The 22,309-nt window shown below is 46.5% G+C and overlaps 1 protein-coding gene and 1 long non-coding RNA gene across 2 annotated transcripts in view; one reads left to right on the forward strand and one right to left on the reverse strand.

Annotated features, from left to right (window-relative positions):
- Positions 1-14,687, reverse strand: part of LOC130294470 (uncharacterized) — a 70,696-nt gene extending 56,009 nt beyond the window's left edge. The window contains exon 1 of the long non-coding RNA XR_008848511.1: positions 14,581-14,687. This is a non-coding gene — a long non-coding RNA (uncharacterized LOC130294470). The remainder of the gene's footprint in view (positions 1-14,580) is intronic.
- A 96-nt stretch (positions 14,688-14,783) lies between these two features.
- The window catches only part of LMAN1 (lectin, mannose binding 1), a 50,500-nt gene continuing 42,974 nt past the window's right edge, over positions 14,784-22,309 (forward strand). The window contains exon 1 of the mRNA XM_056544284.1: positions 14,784-15,116. Coding sequence (XP_056400259.1) covers positions 14,909-15,116 — 208 coding nt within the window. The 5' untranslated portion in view covers positions 14,784-14,908. The remainder of the gene's footprint in view (positions 15,117-22,309) is intronic.

Here is a 22,309-nt window from a genome sequence, read left to right on the forward strand (position 1 = left end):
AGACGAAGAGCGGGCCCTCACAGAGGTCCTGCGCAGGGAAGACCCCTTCAAGGTGGACACCATTTCCCGGGAGGCCTCAGCCACCGAACGGGAGACTTGGGTCAAGTCAGCCATATACTGGGTCAGGGAAGAAACCTAGGCTGGAGGAGTGGCTGAACCCACCGGACCGAAGGGGCATCAGGGGGCACCGGGTGGTCTGGGGGAGCAGTGGAGCAGGAAGGGCAAGTGGGCTCAGCAGAGCCAGACATCTTGGTATTACAGTGCTTACAGACATAGTAAGTCACTGAGCTTCCAGGTTTCTGTTTAGAGGGAGGAACAGCCCTGGGTACGGACATAAAGAGAAAAAAAAAGGTTGTGTCCCCTGTCAGCTGCAGAGAGGAGAGCTCGCTCCGTGCAGCTATAGTGGAGGAACAGGCCAGCCAATAGGAAGAGAGGGGCGTGCCCGAAGCTAGGCACTAACTAACTGACCCCTTCATACTGAAATTTGCACCCACGACGCTGATTGGAGGCTACTTCGGCACCTACGAGATCTCCCAGCCCTGTGGGCGGAGCTATAGACCGGCCTAGAAGAACTGTAATGGCGGCCGCTAATCATCTCGAGCGCACCTGTCGGTCGCAGATGCGCTCGGGGGGGAGAGCGGTCGGCCTAACGCCGGCAGAGACTGCCGGAAAAAGAGAGACTAAGCCGGCGGTAAAGCGCCCGGCTCATACCAGCGCCGCGGCCGTCAGCCGCGTATAAGGCGCTGTGAACAAAGTGAAAGTAAAGCCGGCGCTGAGAGCGCCCGACCCGTAGCAGCGCCGCGGCTGACAGCCGCATATAAGGCGCTGAGGACATAGTGCACTAACACACACACACACATATATGTGAAAAGCCCCACACACAGATATAAAGTGAAGAGCCCCAATTTACTGCCCCCTTAGTGCCACTGCTCCCCCAGAATAAAAATTAAGCCCTTGTAGAAGCCAGCTCCATAAGAAGGGTGGGCCAAAAACAGGGGGTCTCCAGAGGTTGCAAGTCCATACCGTTGCAAGTCCGTACCTGTTGAGAAAAGTACTTACCTCAGTCAGAAGAACTTACCTAATGGAGTCTTCAGTGAAGTCTTCAGTCAGCCTATGGTCCCTGCATCACGCCTAGCAGCAATGCACGAGTGAGGCGAGCAGAGACATAAGGGGACCCGGAACCATGAGGTACCACCCAGGCGCTGACCGTTGGTGAGGGGGGGTTAACAGCGCAAATACGCAATGTCTGTGCCCCCTTACTCACAATGGGGAAACAGGGAACCGGAGTCCCTGAGTCCCCACCTGAAAACAGAAAAGAAAAAGGAATAAAAAAACTAACACGTCCCTATACTAGGAAAATAAAAAACAGAAGACCTGGTCTGGATAGCCCAGACCAGTCCACCTCCTTCAGACACTAAGCTTAAACTGACTTGCTCAGAGCCTGAAGGCGGGTGTATCCTGCTGGGAGGAGCTGACTTTTTTTTATTACCATAGTGTCACACCTCCTAGAGACAGCAAGATACACCCACGGTCTGTGTCCCCCAATGGAGCCGATAGAGAAAAGATATTCTTATATAAATCTTACAGCATAATGTACCTGCAATGTTGAAGGTGGGCGCAGTTTGCATAATAACACCACTTCTTAACTTTTGCTAACAAAGAATGGAAGGTAAGCAGTGTAAAACTTTAGTGTCATTAAACAGTATAAAAAAAAAATGTATTTTATTTTTTTACATTTTGACACCCACACAACATACATTCTATCATTTGGTTAGTAGTGTACAAATAAGTCTTAACAAATATATTAAAGGGGTATTCCAGGCAAAACCTTTTTTCATATATATCAACTGGCTCCGGAAAGTTAAACAGATTTGTAAATTACTTCTATTAAAAAATCTTAATCCTTCCAATAGTTATTAGCTTCTTAAGTTTTCTGTCTAACTGCTCAATGATGATGTCACGTCCCGGGAGCTGTGCATGATGGGAGAATATCCCCATAGGAACTGCACAGCTCCCGGGACGTGAGTCATCAGAGAGCAGTTAGTCAGAAAACAACAACTCAACTTCAGAAGCTTATAACTATTGGAAGGATTAAGATTTTTTAATAGAAGTAATTTACAAATCTGTTTAACTTTCCGGAGCCAGTTGATATATAAAAAAAAAGTTTTGGCCTGGAATACCCCCTTAAGTATTACCTGACAAAAAATCTGACAACATTTGCTAATGTTTTGCTTTTTCAAATATCAAAAGCACACCTAAAAGCAGAATAAGTGGCCAGAAATGTGAACATCACGATCTCGGCTGACATTTAGACACCTTGGTTCGTGTCCTCCTGTATATATGTGCAATAAAAAAACCACTTGCGCATTTTATTTGCATTCAAAATGAAACGCCACAGATGATAAACCGATGTCTAAAGGAAAGAGTGCTCTACGGTAAAGCAGCACATAGACATCGGGAAGAAATATTCCACCAAATCCGACACATAAAAAAAATGCAAAAATACACACTGCACAATCTATCGTAGAAAGATTACCCAAATTCCCTAAAAAAAAAGGTGGGAGTTGTAGTTTTGCAACAGCTCGGAGTAATTTGGCGTTTATGATGGTTTATTTTACATTTTTTAAGCCATTAACCCCTTAACCCCTTAAGGACCAAGGACGTACAGGTACGTCCTTGGTCCTGCTCTCCTGATATAACTCGGGGTTACACAGTCGTCATATCACGGCGGGCCTGGCGTCATAGTGAAGCCGGGACCCGCCTCTAATAGCGGCTAAAAGCGAAAGTGAAAGTTGCCGGCTAGCTCAGTCGGGCTGTTCGGGATAGGCGCGGCTAATCGCGGCATCCCGAACAGCTTACAGGACAGCGGGAGGGCCCTTTCCTGCCTCCTCGCTGTCCGATCGCCGAATGATTGCTCAGTGCCTGAGATCCAGGCATGAGCAGTCAAGCGGCAGAATCGTTGATCACTGGTTTCCTATGAGAAACCAGTGATCAATGATGAAGATCAGTGTGTGCAGTGTTATAGGTCATTTAACTCCTCCCCTATTAAAAGTTTGAATCACCCCCCTTTTCCAATAAAAAAAAAAAAAACACAGTGTAAATAAAAATAAACATATATGGTATCACCGCGTGCGGAAATGTCCGAATTATAAAAATATTTCATTAATTAAACCGCTCGGTCAATGGCGTGCGCGCAAAAAAATTCCAAAGTCCAAAATAGTGCATTTTTGGTCACTTTTTATATACCGTATTTATCGGCGTATAACACGCACTTTTTAGGCTAAAATTTTTAGCCTAAAGTCTATGTGCGTGTTATTCGCCGATACACTCCCAGCAAAGGCAGGGGGAGAGAGGCCGTCGATGCCCGCTTCTCTCCCCCTGCCTTCCCTGGGGTCTAGAGCCCTGCTGCCGGCCCTTCTCACCCCCTGGCTATCGGCGCCGCTGCCCGTTCTGTCCCCCTGACTATCGGTGCCGGCGCCCCATTGCCGGCACCGATAGCCAGGGGGAGAGAAGCGGCGCCGACAGCCAGGGGGAGAGAAGGGGCAGCGGCACCCATTGCCGGCGCCGCTGCCCCGTTGCCTCCCCCATCCCCGGTGGCATAATTACCTGGTTCGGGTCCGCGCTGCTGCAGGCCTCCGGCGTGCGTCCCCTGTGTCGTTGCTATGCACGGCGCGGCGCACTGACGTCATGCGCCACGCCGTGCAGCGCATAGCAACGACGCTGGGGACGCACGCCGGAGGCCTGCAGCAGCGCGGACCCGAACCAGGTAATTATGCCACCGGGGATGGGGGGAGGCAACGGGGCAGCGGCGCCGGCAATCGGTGCCGCTGCCCCTTCTCTCCCCCTGGCTATCGGCGCCGGCAATGGGGCGCCGGCACCGATAGTCAGGGGGACAGAACGGGCAGCGGCGCCGATAGCCAGGGGGAGAGAAGGGCGGGCAGCAGCGCTCTAGACCCCAGGAAAGGCAGGGGGAGAGAAGCGGGCAGCGACGGCCTCTCTCCCCCTGCCTTTCCTGGGGGTATATCGGGGTATACACGCGCACACACGCACCCTCATTTTACCATGGATATCTGGGTAAATAACTTTTTTTACCCAAATATCCTTGGTAAAATGAGGGTGCGTGTTATAGGCCGGTGCGTGGTATACCCCGATAAATACGGTAATTTAAAAATGATCAATAAGTCCTATCAATGCAAAAATGGTACCGTTAAAAACTTCAGATCACGGCGCAAAAAATTAGTCCTCATACCGCCCCATACATGGAAAAATGGGGTCAGAGGATGACAATTTTAAACATATTAATTTTCCTGCATGTAGTTATGATTTTTTCCAGAAGTCTGACAAAATCAAACCTATATAAGTAGGGTATCATTTTAATCGTATGGACCTACAGAATAAAGATAAGGTGTCATTTTTACCGAGAAATGTACTACGTAGAAACGGAAGCCCCCAAAAGTTACAAAACTGCGTTTTTTTTTCAATTTTGTCGCACAATGATTTTTTTTTTCCATTTCACCGTAGATTTTTGGGCAAAATGACTGACGTCATTACAAAGTAGAATTGGTGGCGCAAAAAATAAGCCATCATATGGATTTTTAGGTGCAAAATTGAAAGAGTTATGATTTTTTAAAGGCAAGGAGGAAAAAACGAAAATGCAAAAACGGAAAAAACCCCGGTCCTTAAGGGGTTAAGGACGGAGCCCATTTTCACCTCTAGGACGAAGCCCTTTTTTGCAAATCTGACCACTGTCACTTTAAACATTAATAACTCTGGAATGCTTTTAGTTATCATTCTGATTCTGAGACTGTTTTTTCGTGACATATTCTACTTTAACATAGTTGAAAATTTTTGTGGTAACTTGCATCCTTTCTTGGCGAAAAATCCCAAAATTTTATGAAAAAATAAAAAATTTAGCATTTTTCTAACTTTGAAGCTCTCTGCTTGTAAGGAAAATGGATATTCCAAATAAATTTTTTTTGGGATTCACATATACAATATGTCTACTTTATGTTTGCATCATAAAATTGACGAGTTTTTACTTTTGGAAGACACCAGAGGGCTTCAAAGTTCAGCAGCAATTTTTCAATTTTTCACAAAATTTGCAAACTCACAATTTTTCAGGGACCAGTTCAGGTTTGAAGTGGATTTGAAGGGTCTTCATATTAGAAATACCCCATAAATGACCCCATTATAAAAACTGCACCCTCCAAAGTATTCAAAATGACATTCAGTAAATGTTTTAACCCTTTAGGTGTTTCACAGGAAAAGCAGCAAAGTGAAGGAGAAAATTCAAAATCTTCATTTTTTACACTCGCATGTTCTTGTAGACCCAATTTTTGAATTTTTACAAGGGGTAAAAGGAGAAAATGTATACTTATGTTTGTAGCCCAATTTCTCTCGAGTAAGGACATACCTCATATGTCTATGTAAAGTGTTCGGTGGGTGCAGTAGAGGGCTCAGAAGCGAAGGAGCGACAAGGGGATTTTAGAGAGTATGTTTTTCTGAAATGGTTTTTGGGGGGCATGTCGCATTTAGGAAGCCCCTATGGTGCCAGAACAGCAAAAAACACATGGCATACCATTTTGGAAACTAGACCCCCTGAGGAACATAACAAGGAATAAAGTGAGCCTTAATACCCCACAGGTGTTTCACGACTTTTGCATATGTAAAAAAAAATAAAAAATTTCACTAAAATGTGGGTTTCCCCCCAAATTTCACATTTTTGCAAGGGTTAATAGCAGAAAAGACCCCCCAAAATTTGTAACCCCATCTCTTCTGAGTATGGAGGTACCCCATAAGTGGACCTGAAGTGCACTGCGGGCGAACTACAATGCTCAGAAGAGAAGGCGTCATATTTGGCTTTTTGAGAGCAAATTTTGCTCGGGGGGCATGTCGCATTTAGGAAGCCCCTATGGTGCCAGGACAGCAGAAAAAAACCCACATGGCATACCATTTTGGAAACTAGACCCCTCACAGAATGTAATGAGGGGTACAGTGAGCATTTACCCCCCCACTGGTGACTTACAGATCTTTGGAACAGTGGGCTGTGCAAAATTTTTCCTTTTCACGGACCACTGTTCCAAAGATCCGTCAGACACCTGTGGGGTGTAATTTCTCACTGCACCCCTTATTACATTCCGTGATGGGGTGTAGTTTCCAAAATGGGGTCACATGTGGGTGTGTTTTTTTTCCGCGTCTATCAGAACCGCTGTAACAATCAGCCACCCCTGAGCAAATCACCTCAAATGTACATGGCGCACTCTCCCTTCTGGGCCTTGTTGTGTGCCCCCAGAGCACTTTGCGCCGACATATGCTGTATCTCCGTACTCGGGAGAAATTGCGTTACAAATTTTGGTGGGCGTTTTTCCCTTTTACCTCTTGTGAAAATGAAAAGTATAGGGCAACACCAGCATGTTAGTGTAAAAATGTTTATTGTAGACCCCAACTGTTCCTTTTCATAAGGGGTAAAAGGAGAAAAATAAAAATAAAATTGTTAGGCAATTTCTCCCGAGTACGGCGATACCCCATATGTGGCCCTAAACTGTTGCCTTGAAATATGACAGGGCTCCAAAGTGAGAGCGCCATGCGCATTTGAGGCCTGAATTGGGGACTTGCATAGGGGTAGACATAGGGGTATTCTATGCCAGTGATTCCCAAACAGGGTGCCTCCAGCTGTTGCTAAACTCCCAGCATGCTTGGACAGTCAATTGCTGTCCAGAAATGCTGGGAGTTTTTGTTTTGCAACAGCTGAAGGCTCCATCTTAGAAACACTGCCGTACAATACGTTTTTCATTTTTATTGGGGAGGGGGGTGGTGGGGGGGCAGTGTACATGTGTATATGTAGTGTTTTACTCTTTATTTTATGTTAGTGTAGTGTAGTGTTTTTAGGGTACATTCACACTGGAGGCAGATTACACTGAGTCTCCCGCTAGGAGTTTGAGCTGCTTGGAAAATTTGCCGCAGCTCAAATTTGTAGCGGGGAACTCACTGTAATCTGCCGCCAGTGTGAATGTAGCCTGTACATTCACATGGGAGGGGGGTCAAAACTACAACTCCCAGCATGCACTGACAGACCATGCATGCTGGGAGTTGTAGTTTTGCAACAGCTGGAGGCACACTGGCTGGAAAACCTTGAGTTAGGTTCTATGACCTAACTCAGTATTTTCCAACCAGTGTGCCTCCAGCTGTTGCAAAACTACAACTTCCAGCATGTACTAATTGCGGAAGGGCATGCTGGGAGATGTAGTTATGCAATGGCAGGTGGCACGCAAGTACAACTCCCAGCATGCCAAGACAGCCTTATGCTGTTCCTGAATGCTGGGAGTTGTAGTTTTGCAAGATTTAGAGGGGTTCAGGTTGTAAATCACTGTCCAGTGGTCTCAGAACTGTGGCCCTCCAGATGTTGCAAAACTACAACTCGCAGCATGCCCAGACAGCAAACTGCTGTCTAGGCATGCTGAGAGTTGTAGTTTTGCAACATCTGGAGGGCTACAGTTTGAGACCACTTAGTGATCTACAACCTGAACCTCTCTAAATATTGCCAAACTACAAGACCCAGCATGCCCACACAGCAAACAGCTGTCTGGGCATGCTGGGAGTTGTAGTTTTGCAACATCTGGAGGGCCACGGTTTAGAGACCACTGTAAACTGTGGCCCTCCAGATGTTGCTAGGCAACAACTCACCTAGCAGGACCCAGAAGTATTGCTGCCGCTGCCGTCACGAACGGGGATCCGGGATCCAGGTAAGGGACCTTCGGCGCCGACCCTCCCTGGACGGTTCCCCAGTTTTGCCCGGACACCGATAGGTGGGCAAAGCGGGGGAACCGAACTTTAACCCCCCCCTCCCCCGGTCTGCTATCGGTCGGTTGCTCGGCCGACCAATAGCAGGGATAGGAGGGGTGGCACCCCTGCCACCAAACTCCTACCCCTTATTTTCCGGGTCACCAGTGATCCGTATGACCCGTAATCGCGCAGATCACAGGTCTGAATTGACCTGCGATTTGCGTGCATCGCGGTCATGGGGGGTCTCAGGACCCCCCTCGGCGATGTGCCGGGATGCCTGCTGTTAGATAACAGCAGTCATCCCGGCCCGATCACCGCTACCGGTGACGCTGCGCTCCCGGAACCCCAAGACGTACATGTATGTCGCCGCGCGCCAAGTGACACTTCGGGGCGCCGTACATGTACGTCGCTCGTCGTGAAGGGGTTAAAAATGCATCTTGAGAGTGCAAAATAAGTGGGCTTTTTTATAGGTAAAAAAAAAAAAAAAACACAACAAGTCTAATGATTATCCGGAACAATCCGGGCCTCCTTCTCCACAGGGGCTGCACACATGTCCCTAATAGGTTTCATTATCTCCAAACATGTTTACTATTTTAACCCCTTAAGGACAATGGAGGTAAATGTATGTCATGATGCGGTGGTAGTAGCGCACCATGACGTACATTTACGCCAAGTAATGACCGCGAGCATCAGACCAGTGCTTGTATCACGTGCGGCAGGTCCCTGGCTGCTGACAGCAGCGATCACACTGATGTCTGCCATTAAAGGGGTTCTCTGGTGCTTAAACATCTTATCCCCTATCCAAAGGATAGGGGATAAGATGCCTGATCGCGGGAGTCCCCGCAATGCAATAGCTATCACGCCCCCTCCCGTAGGCTTGCATTGAGGGGCGGAGAGTGACGTCACACGCCGCCCGCCCTGTAGTCGCCGGTAAGCAGTCCCAGAGCGAACAAGCTCCGGGGACTGATTACAAACGGGGTGCCGCGTGCATGATCCCGGGGGTCCCCAGCGGCGGGACTCCCGCGATCAGGCATCTTATCCCCTATCCTTTGGATAGGGAATAAGATGTTTAAGCAGCGGAGAACCCCTCTAAACCCTTAGATGCCATGATAATACAGATCACAGCATCTGCGGCAGTGCAGCACTATAAATGGATCATCCAGCATGGCGAACGGAGGTCCTGTAATTGGCCTCCGGCCATCTCCTGGGGTCTTCTGCTGCTCCGGTCTGAGATCGAGCAGACCAGAGCAGAAGATCAACCATAATACTGATCAGTGCTACGCCCCATGCCTAGCATTGAACAGTATTAGCAATCAACTGATTGCAGTAAATAGTCCCATAAGGGAGCATAAAAAATGTAAAAAAAAGTTTAAAAAAATAAATAAATAAAGTTAAAAAAATGTGAAAAATCCCCTCCCCAATAAAATAGCAAATTGTCCCTTTTTCTCATTTTACCCCCAAAAAGCGTAAAAAAACTGAACTAATAAACATATTTGGGATTGCCACGTGCGTAAAAGTCCGAACTATCAAAATATAATGTTAATTATCCCGTATGGTGAACGGCGTAAACGTAAAAAAAAAAAAAAAAGCCCAATATTGCTGATTTTTTGTCACATTTTATTCCAAATTTTTTTTTTATAAAAAAATGATTGAAAAGTAAAATATAAGCAAAAGTGGTACCGATAAAAACTACAGATCACAGCGCAAAAAATGAGCCCTCATACCGCCCCCATATACAGAAAAATAAGAAGAAGAAATAAATTATAGGTGGTCAAATTAGGGCAATTTCAAACATACTAATTTTGTCAAAATAGTTTGAGATTTTTTTAAAGTGGTACAATTATAGAAAAGCATATAACATGGGCATCATTTTAATCGTATTGACCCACAGAATAAAGAAAACATGTCATTCTTACCATAAAATGTACGTGAAAGCAAAATCTTCTAAAATTTGTTAAATTGCGGTTTTCTTATAAATATCCCCACATAAATAGTATTTTTTTGGTTGTGCCATACATTTTATGGTAAAATGAGTGATGTCATTACAAAGTAAAATTGCTCATGCAAAAAACAAGCCCTCATATGGGTCTGTGGATGAAAATATAAAAGATTTATCATTTTTAGAAGGACAGGAGGAAAAAGCAAAAATGCAAAAATAAAATTGGCCTGGTCCACAGAGGATAGGGGATGTTTCAGATCACGGGGGTCTGACTGCTGAGGAACCCCAAGATCTCGGGGCCGTACGGGGCCGAATGCAGCGCTTCGGCTCTCCCATAGAGATGTATTAAGGGGGTGTGTCGGCTGCCCGTCATGCGGTGGTCGGGCACGCCCCCTTGTTGCTGACTACCAGGGTCCTGTATACGGGAGGGGGGGAGGGTGGATGATGATAGTGCTTCTAAATCTGCTCTATAAAGCAGGGCAGGAAGCAGTGCTTCCCAGCAGGCGTGACGTCACTGATGCCTTGCTGGGCGCTTGCTTCCGCCCTCACATCGTCAATGCATGAGTGTTATTTATCTAATAGGGTGCCTCCAGCTGTTTCCAAACTACAACTCCCAGCATGCAATGATTGCTATTAGCTGTCAGGCCATGCTGAGAATTGTAGTTGTGAAACAGCTGAAGGCACCCTATTGTCTCATGTCATAGTGTCACAAGAATGCCTCCCGCGAGCACGAGCGCTACCATCACCGCTAGCGGGGTCCCTGTGCACACTAGCGGTGTCAAATGTGCCCCCCGCGAGCGCGAACGCTACCATCACCGCTAGCGGGGTCCCTGTGCCCACTAGCAGTGTCAAATGTGCCCCCCGCGAGCGCAATCACTACCATCAATGCTAGCGGGGTCCCTGTGCCCACTAGCGGTGTCACAAGAATGCCGAGCGCGGCTCTGTTCCCCGTCCCTGTCAGCTGTCAGGGTACGGGAACAGATTTAAAAGCCTCGCGCGCAGCTAACGTAGTACTGCGCATGCACAGTACTACGCAAATAGCGTAGGGCTAACGCCAGGCCCCTAGCGCTGCCTACGTCAGCCCTACGCTATTTGCATAGTGCTGCGCCTGCGCAGTACTACGTTAGCCACGCGCGAGGCTTTTAAATCTATTCCCATACCCTGAGACTTTTTGGAGGCCTACGTACCGCTCAGGGACCTCTCGGTAGATGAGTCTCTCATCAGTTTTAAGGGGAGACTCATCTTCCGCCAGTATATTCCCTCGAAGCGGACGCGGTATGGCGTGAAGCTCTATAAACTCTGCGAGAGTACCTCCGGGTACACTTGCAGGTTTAGAGTATATGAGGGACGAGATTCCCGTATTGAACCCCCAGATTGTTCCCCCACTCTGGGTGTTAGCGGGAAAATCGTTTGGGACCTTATGCACCCATTGCTGGATAAGGGTTTCCACGTATACGTGGACAACTTTTATACCAGCATCCCTCTCTTCACATCCCTTGCCGCCAGATCCACGTCCGCTTGTGGGACCGTGCGGAAAAACCAGAGAGGAATCCCTCTAAATTTGGTCAAGACGCCTATTCCCAAGGGTGAGTCCCTTGCCGTGACCCATGATAACCTGTTGTTGGTGAAGTATAAGGATAAGAGGGATGTCCTTATGCTGACCACTATTCATGGGAATGGCAGCACCCCTGTCCCTGTGCGAGGTACCGTGGGACCGGTCCTTAAGCCCGATTGTATTCTGGACTACAATCGGTATATGGGGGGAGTTGATCTCTCAGATCAAGTCCTCAAGCCATACAACGCCATGCGGAAAACACGGGCATGGTACAAAAAAGTTGCGGTCTACTTGGTACAGGTTGCCATGTACAACGCTTTTGTACTATCCCAGTACGCTGGCAACACAGGGACATTCCTCCAGTACCAAGAAGAAGTCCTAAGGTTCCTGATCTTTGCTGACCGGGAAAGAGCAGGCCGGACTTCCCAAGGGTCTGGAGTTATAGGCACCAGGATCGTTCCCGGCCAGCACTTTCCAGGTGTGATCCCCCCACTGGAAAGAAGGGACGAACCCAGAAAAAATGCAGAGTGTGTTTCAGGAAGGGGATGCGCAAGGACACCACATATCAATGTGACACTTGCCCAGATAATCCGGGCCTCTGCATAGGCTGCTTCAGGGAGTATCACACTTCCATGGAGCCCTAAATTTTCCCTTTTCATTTGAATTTTCCATAATTTGACCAATGTACCAAGTCCAGAGTACATTCCAAAATTTAACCCCCATAAATCACTAAATTGCCCCAAAAAAAACTTTTAAAAAAAATAAAAAAATCTGATAAGACCTCTGGGGGTGTTTTTTCAAAAATGGGTCATAGGTCACTGAGTCACTATCATCGGGGACTTTTTATGTTGCCTCAAATGCGCAGCGCTCTCTCTCCACCTGAGCGGGTGCGCATTTGAGGCAACAGGTTAGGGACGGCCACACACGTCACATTCCCAGAATGATGATTCAGAGCATAGGGTTTGGGGCGGGCATATTTTTTTAGTTTTGGCTGTGCTCTGGGTCATCATTATGGGAACATATCCTGTTTTATTATGTTTTATAATTTTCTGGCCCACTGTACCCCATATTACGGGCCTCTGTGTACCCCACCTGTCTACCTCAGTTATGGCCCGTTGTCCCCCATAGTGTTCCCCTATTTTAGGGCTCAGTGCTCCCCCATTAGCGCTCCTTGAGGGGGGTCCCATATCCTGGCTCCATATCAAGCTCAAGGTCCCTGACTGCGCTCCCACTCAAGAAAGACCTGCTGTGCACCCGTCAAGCCTAAATCATCAAAAAATCAGGTATGTCCTTACTCCAAAGAAATGTATTTACAAATTGTGGGGTTTCTTTTCTGCTATTAACCCTTGTAAAAATGTAAAATTTGGGGGGAAACACACACTTTAGTGAAAAAAAATATTTTTTTACATATGCAAAAGTGGTGAAACCCCTGTGGGGTATTAAGGCTTACTTTACCCCTTGTTACATTCCTCAAGGGGTCTAGTTTCCAAAATGGTATGGCATGTGGGGGGTATTTTGCTGTCCTGGCACCATATGGGCTTCCTAAATGCGACATGTCCCCCCCATTTCAGCAAAGTTTGCAAATGTGACTCCTTCTCTTCTGAGCATTGTGGCGCTCCTGCAGTGCACTTGACGTCCACTTATGGGGTACTTCGATACTCAGAAGAGATGGGGTTACAAATTTTGGGGGGTCTTTTCTACTATTAACCCTTGCAAAAATTTGAAATTTGTGGGGAAACCCACATTTTTGTGAAAACATTTTTTTTTTTTTACATATGCAAAAGTCGTGAAACCCCTGTGGGGTATTAAGGTTCCCTTTACCCCTTGTTACGTTCCCCAAGGGGTCTAGTTTCCAAAATATAATGCCATGTGGGTTTTTTTTTTGCTGTCCTGGCACCATAGGGGCTTCCTAAATGCGGCATGCCCCCAGAGCAAAATTTGCTTCCAAAAAGCCAAATGTGACTACTCCTCTTCTGAGACCTGTAGTGTGCCAGCACAGCACTTATCACCCCCACATGGGGTGTTTTCTGAATCGGAAGAAATTGTGCTTCAAATTTTGGGGGGTATTTTCTGCTTTAACCCTTTGTAAAAATGTAAAATTTTTGGGAAAACAAGCATTTTATGTAAAAAAAAATAAAAATTTTAACATTTGCAAAAGTCATGAAACACCTGTGGGGTATTAAGGCTTACTTTACCCCTTGTTACATTCCCCGAGGGGTCTAGTTTCCAAAATGGTAGGCCATGTGTTTTTTTTTGCTGTTTTGGCACCATAGGGGCTTCCTAAAGGTGACATGCCCCCCAAAAACCATATCTGAAAAAAATGTTCTCTCCAAAATCCCCTTGTCACTCCTTTCCTTCTGAGCCCTCTACTGCGCCCACTGAACAATTTACATAGACATATGGGGTATGTCCTTACTCGAGAGAAATTTGGCTACAAATAGGAGTATAAATTTTCTCCTTTTACCCCTTGTAAAAATTCAAAAATTGGGTCTACAAGAACATGTGAGTGTAAAAAATGAAGATTGTGAATTTTCTCCTTCACTTTGCTGCTATTCCTGTGAAACACCTAAAGGGTTAAAACACTTACTGAATGTCATTTTGATTACTTTGGGGGTGTAGCTTTTATAATGGGGTCTTTTATGGGGTATTTCTAATATGAAGACCCTTCAAATCCACTTCAAAACTGAACTGGTCCCTGAAAAATAGTGAGTTTGAAAATTTTGTGAAAAATTGGAAAATTGCTGCTGAACTTTGAAGCCCTCTGGTGTTTTCCAAAAGTAAAAACTCATAAATTTTATGATGCAAACATAAAGTAGACATTTTGGAAATGTGAATTAAAAAAAAAAGTTATTTGGAATATCCATTTTCCTTATAAGCAAAGAGCTTCAAAGTTAGAAAAATGCAAAATTTTAATTTTTTTCATCAAATTTTGGGATTTTTCACCATGAAAAGATGCAAGTTACCACAAAAATTTACCACTATGTTAAAGTAGAATATGTCACGAAAAAACAATCTCAGAATCAGAATGATAACTAAAAGCATTCCAGAGTTATTAATGTTTAAAGTGACAGTGGTCAGATGTGCAAAAAACGCTCCGGTCCTTAAGGTGTAAAATGGCCTGGTCCTTAAGGGGTTGAACATGTTTAAAATCACTTTTTTTAATTAAAGTATATTAGAGATATGTTGTAGTGCTTAAGTACTACAACATATCAATTTTTGTACTTCATGACAGTGCCCGTTTAATTTTTTTTTTCATTTTTCTGGACATCTTTTCTTTGAATGAATACAATGGTCAGCCCCTCACCTGCATAAAAGAACTGACAACAGGAAACAGCAGCCTGTATTGCACTCCACAACAACGTGCACTGTCCCTTTAAGAGACTTCTGCTTTCTCCTTTCAGAAGATTCTATAACGTATCACCATTTAGAAGAATCTATCGGCTGTGCGGCGCTTCTTTACAGCGACCCCTAGGTGTGGAGGACTACACAGCACCTCGTAGCATAGCGTCAGCGTACGATCGGCTAGGCAACGCGTCTGGCCCCGCCCACCGGTCCAGCCGCCGGCCAATGAGAAAGCGCCCTGTTGGCTCTGCGGGTTCTGTCGGGTCGCGGCTACGTCAGCATTATCCAAGATGGCGATGTCCATTCAGCGGCAGCATCTCCGAGCTCTGACCGGGCTCTGCTCGTTCCTCATCCTCTCCTTGCTTGGCTGTGCCGGGGCTCAGGAGGGACAGGCCGGACAGACGCCTCCTCACCGCAGGTTCGAGTATAAGTACAGCTTCAAGGGTCCCTACCTGGTGCAGGGGGATGGGACTGTCCCATTCTGGGTCCACACTGGAAGTAAGTATCACAGGCGACCCCCTGGGGGGGCAGATAATATATATAGCCTCTGGGGGCCACTGTCAAGACTTGTTCTGCAACTCTGCATCCACTTACCGGCTGTAAGTTGACAGCTGTCATTTCAAGTGTAAAGTAAGTAGTGGGGGGGCAGTAAGTCACACTTAGGTGATGACCACAAGAATACAGGACCCCTAGAGAATGAGCCCCAGAATACGGGACCCCCTAGAGAATGGGGCCCAGAATACGGGACCCCCTAGAGAATGGGGCCCAGAATACGGGACCCCCTAGAGAATGGGGCCCAGAATACGGGACCCCCTAGAGAATGGGGCCCAGAATACGGGACCCCCTAGAGAATGGGGCCCAGAATACGGGACCCCCTAGAGAATGGGGCCCAGAATACGGGACCCCCTAGAGAATGGGGCCCAGAATACGGGACCCCCTAGAGAATGGGGCCCAGAATACGGGACCCCCTAGAGAATGGGGCCCAGAATACGGGACCCCCTAGAGAATGGGGCCCAGAATACGGGACCCCCTAGAGAATGGGGCCCAGAATACGGGACCCCCTAGAGAATGGGGCCCAGAATACGGGACCCCCTAGAGAATGGGGCCCAGAATACGGGACCCCCTAGAGAATGACCCCAGCGGGTGACCCCGCCAGAGTACAGGAGCCCAAGTCATATACAGCCGAGTACTAGTCATATCTTTATGTGGGAAAGCTGCATGACAGCTGTTCAGCAATACACCACCTGTGCCTATATCAGCTTCACCTTGCCATTTAGGGGTCTGGGAAAGCTGAATGCCGCCACAATCATGTTCTCACAGCTCGCCGATGAAAGGTTATACAGCTTATCTACAGTCCTGAACAGTAAACATGTTTAGTTATGAAGCAGTATATCTCCTCCTCTCTCTCTAAACTTTTCCTTTTTTGGCACCTTGGAAAGCTGGATGACAATCTACCGATCATGTAGCTTATCACGTGACTCGCAGTCATGTGGTACGTCGCGTGTCCCGGAAGCCGGGCTACACGGAACTTACACTGATGGGCAGTCTCTGTTTACAAGCCAGATATGGCCATCTTTAAAGGGGTTATCCAGGAAAAAAAATATCATCATATCATTTTTATATATCATCTGGCTCCAGAAAGTTAAACAGATTTGTAAATTACTTCTATTAAAAAATCTTCATCCTTTCAGTACTTATGAGCTGCTGAAGTTGAGTTGTTCTTTTCTGTCTAAGTGCTCTCTGATGACATGTGTCTCGGAAACTGCCCAGTTTAGGAGCAATTCCCCATAGCAAACCTCTTCTACTCTGTGCAGTTCCCGAGACAAGCAGAGATGTCAGCAGAGAGCACTGTTGCCAGACAGAAAACAACAACTCAACTTCAGCAGCTGATAATTATTGAAAGGATTAAGATTTTTTATTAGAAGTAATTTACAAATCTGTTTAACTTTCTGGAGCCAGTTGAGATATATAAAAGTTTTTTTCCTGGAATACCCCTTTAATATACAGAGCGGGTAAGTGGCTCCTGACTTTTAGTACATATCATCTGATTGTATATGCTGCGCAGCTGTGAAACATTATTGTTAATAAATATGGAGCATTATATTTCAAGCCTTGTATATTAACCCACAAAATGAATATTTTGCACTTCATTATGTACCATTTGTTTACATGCACTATGCACTTTTTGTATTGTATTTAAATTATTCATGATTTTATGGATTATTACTTAATGATTGTTAATGAATTCACTGGTATATAGACCCTCCTATTTTGATGTATCTCCATGCTGGAAAAAAGGCTCCATTGAGGAGCTGAAACGTTGCTGTTTTTCTGTGACATGAGGAAATAAATACTAATTTTGTGCACTGGAGTGCTGCGCCATTGTTGTTTATATCTGCTTGGACTGTGATCGCATCGGGGCCGCTGGCAGCGGGAATGGAGTGGTGAAGTAGTGCTGTATTTCTTTGAGGGGAAAAAAATATATAAAAATAAATTATATATATTTTCGGGATCGACCGATAATATTGATTTTAGAGCTGATAACTTACACCGATATTCGTGCATGAAAATTTTTGGGCATTTTAAAGCAGGGCCATGTGCACTGAGGGCAAGCGGGGCTCTGTGCACTGAGGACAAGCGGGGCTCTGTGCACTGAGGGCAAGCGGGGCTCTGTGCACTGAGGACAAGCGGGGCTCTGTGCACTGAGGACAAGCGGGGCTCTGTGCACTGAGGACAAGCGGGGCTCTGTGCACTGAGGACAAGCGGGGCTCTGTGCACTGAGGACAAGCGGGGCTCTGTGCACTGAGGACAAGCGGGGCTCTGTGCACTGAGGACAAGCGGGGCTCTGTGCACTGAGGACAAGCGGGGCTCTGTGCACTGAGGACAAGCGGGGCTCTGTGCACTGAGGACAAGCGGGGCTCTGTGCACTGAGGACAAGCGGGGCTCTGTGCACTGAGGACAAGCGGGGCTCTGTGCACTGAGGACAAGCGGGGCTCTGTGCACTGAGGACAAGCGGGGCTCTGTGCACTGAGGACAAGCGGGGCTCTGTGCACTGAGGACAAGCGGGGCGCTGTGCACTGAGGACAAGCGGGGCGCTGTGCACTGAGGACAAGCGGGGCTCTGTGCACTGAGGACAAGCGGGGCGCTGCTGCGCTTAGACGTGAACAGCACCACGCCAGAGTTCAAAGCGCCTCTCTCCCAGGCAGCCACTGCGGTTCTCTTGCAGGACTGCTGTGGCTGTGTGGGAGATACAAAACAGCAGCCAGCAGCACCGTTGCCCGCATGTCGTGGGCAAGACGCATTATTGGCAAGGTTAGATGCCGATACCGATAACTTATAAAATCGTGAATATCGGCCTATATCGGCCAATCCAGTGATCAGTCGACGTATAAACTTGACAGATTGAAAAATATTATGAGAATAGAGGCTTAGTTCCTACAGTTGTACATCCCCCTTCTTCCACATCGCCTTGTCCTTCAGGGACCTAGGAATGCTGGGTAACTAGCCACCAATGCTATAACTGCTTCACAAGAGAAAAAAAAATGCTTACTTCTAAAACAATCTAGCCACTGGCACTACATATAACCCAGCCAATCAGGGGTGTGGGAAAGCAGGGTGACAGCCAAAGTCTATATTGACCCCTCCTAGCTCTCATAGTATAATTCAGTACCATTAAGTATGTGGTTTTTCGTCTGTTTTTTTTTGTGGTTGTTTGCTGAGTGTTGGCGCTCGCTGCGTTGACTCGTATCGACTTTCACTATGATCCGGCCAAGAATTTCTCCGGGTAATTGAAGCTCCGACTCCGAATCATAAAGAAGTAATCCGCTGCAAACAGATCCCTGATGTATGTCCTATATGGACGGAGGATGGGCTGCTTGCTGTAGGGCCCAATCGATACACATTGAAAGATTTGTCCAACCTGCAGCCCTCCAGCTGTTGCAAAACTACAACTCCCAGCATGCCCGGACAGCCGTTGGCTGTCCGGGCACGCTGGGAGTTGTAGTTTTGTAACAGCTGGGGGGGGAGCTGTCCGACTTGCCAACCTCCAGCTGTTGCAAGACTACAACTCCCAGCCTGCCCAAACAACAAACGACTGTTCAGGCATGCTGGGAGTTGTAGTTTTTGACCAGCTGGATGCACACTGGTTTGAAAACCCTGTTCTGCATTGGCTTACAGCTCAGCTCTGCCACTTTCTAGTGTACTTTAAATGTTGATAAGAGAGTACACTGTCTCACTTCATCACCATTTTTAAAGTATCCTTTGCTGTCAGTGAATAGAAACTTTCAGGAGAATTTCAAAAACGCCTCCTGTCTTATCCTTGCCCTGTGTATCTCCGCCCTACCCCATTTATTTCAATCAGCTAGTGACTTGTTTTTTTGGACCTGTCTGTTTTTGGACCTGGACCGTAAAATGTGGTTTACTGCACTTTTCAGTCCGATTCGAAAACTGGATTTAGCTGGAAAATTAGCCGAAACCAGTCGGCTCGTTAAAGGGGTACTACAGTTGAATTTATTTATTTTCTTTTTTTTAATCAACTGGTGCCAAAAAGTTAAACAGATTTGTAAATTACTTCTATTTAAAAATCTTAATCCTTCCAGTACTTATCAGCTGCTGTATGCTCCAGAGGAAGTTGTGTAGTTCTCTCCAGTCTGACCACAGTGCTCTCTGCTGACACCTCTGTCCATGTCAGGAACTGTCCAGAGCAGGAACAAATCCCCATAGAAAACCTATCCTGCTCTGCACAGTTCCTAGCATGGACAGAGGTGGCAGCAGAGAGCACTGTGGTCAGACAGAAAGTAACTATACATCTTCCTCTGGAGCATACAGCAGCTAATAAGTCCAGGAAGGATTAAGATTTTTTTTTAAATATAAGTAATTTACAAATCTGTATAACTTTCTGCCACCAGTTGTTTAGAAAAAAAATGTGTTTTCCACCGGAGTACCCCTTTAAAATGAATGGGGCACGGCACAGGCCTGGCAGGGATCCGGCTGCTGGATGCACAGAACGAGATGTGTGTGATGATCTCGCAATTCTTCTGTGATTATCGCCCCAATATTTATTTTTAACATCATACAGAATTACTCATGTCTATGGATTTCCCAGGTTGCACTGCGTCGAGACCTGACATCACTAGTCAGGTGATCAGAGGGAGCCTGTCCTGTTTAAATTTTTCAACAGCTGTAGGCCCCCTAGTTAGAAAACACTGGGTTTGAATGGGTGGGGTGGCTGATCTGTGGGAGGAAGGAAAGTGACCTCAGACTTTCAAGCATGGAACTGTGGGATGTGTAGTTTAGAGAACACAATCAAACAGGAAATACCCAGTTCTAGCAGGTAAGTACTAAAATCAAACCCCTTTAAAACACATTGAAGGGCACAGCAGAACACTCTTCACTCCCTGTTCAATCCCACTGTATTAGTCTAACAAGTGAAAGTCGGACAGAGCACCTGAAAAGGGAGTGAAGAATACTGACACGCACTTCACCGGCTTATAACTCTGGATCGATGCGGGTCTCAGGACTGAGGCCTGGTTACAATCTCAACCTCTGAGATGACTCAGTGGCATGTCAAGTTTTTTCTTTTTCAAATAACAGTAACTCTTTAAATAGGCAGTGTGTCATATGAACAAACTTTTACATAGATCAGTAGTACAAGCGTATATAAGAAATATACCTAGGCAAAAATGCTTCTTTCTCCTGGTTTCAAGCTTCTTTCCTTTCCCCTTCTTCCGTGAGACTGTATTACTCTCTGCTTTGTCCTGTGTCTGCAAGACAAGCAGTACCACAAGCAGTACAAGTCTATGTAACGAGGAGAAGGGAGTGATTTCCATCAGCTCTGCGAGAACTGCAAATTTTAAATGAAGCCTGCAGAGCAGAAATCTGCTGAAAAATACCATGTACAAGTTTTATAATGGATAGTGCGGTTCCTAATGTACACACAGGGCTGCTTATTCTGAAAAGTCACCTGAAATGACAGGTACGCTTTAAGATTGGAATACCCCTTTAATGCTCGCTGTGATATTCCAAAAAGTTGGCTCATCTGCTTATGTTTTTCTAATACAAAACAATATATGGTGGCTATTTAAAGCAGACCCCCTTTAAAAGAGGTACTCCGGCCCTGAGACATCTTATGCCCTATCAAAAGGATAGGGGATAAGATGGGGACCCCTGCAATCTTGTATTCGCCACCCACCCATCTTGTATTCGCCACCCACGCCCCCTCCCATAGACTTGCATAGCGGGGCATGACGTCACACGGGGGCGGAGTCATGACATCACGATACTCCGACCCCGTGGTCGCCTGGCTGTTTGTGAGCTGGCACTGCGGCGTGCAGCTCAAACAGGTGGGTGGCGAACACAAGATTGCGGGGGTCCCCAGTGGCGGGACCCCAGTGGTGAGACATCTTATCCCCTATCCTTTGCATAGGGGATAAGATGTCTCAGGGCCGGAGTACCCCTTTAATGGTAAATGTGCCAGATATGTCTTGCACTGTCTGAATATGAATTAAAGGGGTACTCCGGTGGGGAAAAAAAAACTTGGGAAATCAACTGGTGCCAGAAAGTTAAAAAGATTTTGTAAATGACTTCTATTTAAAAATCTTAACACTTCCAGTACTTATCAGCTGCTGTATGCTCCACAGGAAGTTGAGTTGTTCTTTTCTGTCTGACCACAGCGCTCTCTGACACCTCTGTCCATGTCAGGAACTGTCCAGAGCAGGAGCAAATCCCCATAGCAAACCTCTCCTGCTCCGGACAGTTCCTGACATGGACTGAGGTGTCAGCAGAGAGCACTGTGGTCAGACAAAAAAGAACTTCAAAAAGAAAAGCACTTCCTGTGGAGCATACAGCAGCTGATAAGTACTGGAAGTAATTTACAAATCTAAATCTTAACTTTCTGGCACCAGTTTATTAAAATAATAATAATAATAATAATAATGTTTTCCACCGGAGTACCCCTTTTAATAGAATTCCAAGCATCTGTTGCAGAAGCAAAACTCCATTCAGATGCATGGAACAGACATTTCTGTAAGAACTCTGCTGTGTGTGGAGGTGGACTCCCCCCTTCCTGCACCTGTGTGCGCTCAGCCCCCTAGAATCTAGACTGACAACGGTTTAGTTATGAGGGAGTTTTAGACTAATAATATCCTGGCCGAGGGCCACGTCACGGCTCAGCCGCCCCCCCTCTGATCTTTGATAAGCGGCTCCTGCTGATGTGGCCTTGTAGCTCGGTGCAGCTGGGACCGTGTCCTAATATTTGTACTGTGTCTATAGATGAACTTTGTCAGCAGGAATAGATTCTATGAACCTGCGGGGACAGATGTGACTGTATGTTATAGGTAGGGGACCCCCCATACTGCTCCTCCTGCACCTATAGCAGTGCTTCCTTACTTTTTGGCTCTCCAGCTGTTGCAAAACTACAACTCCCAGCATGCTCGGACAGCCAACGGCTGTCCGAGCATGCCGGGAGTTGTAGTTTTGCAACAGCTGGAGGCACACTGGTTGTTAATCATTTGGTATTTTTTTTCCGAGGTGATTATGGTAGTAGAGGTTCCCATGGGTTGGAAATAGAGATGAGCGAACTTACAGTAAATTCGATTCGTCACGAACTTCTCGGCTCGGCAGTTGATGACTTTTCCTGCGTAAATTAGTTCAGCTTTCCGGTGCTCCGGTGGGCTGGAAAAGGTGGATACAGT

This window comes from Hyla sarda, chromosome 1, assembly GCF_029499605.1.
Source record: "Hyla sarda isolate aHylSar1 chromosome 1, aHylSar1.hap1, whole genome shotgun sequence".
In the NCBI taxonomy this organism is placed as follows: domain Eukaryota; kingdom Metazoa; phylum Chordata; class Amphibia; order Anura; family Hylidae; genus Hyla; species Hyla sarda.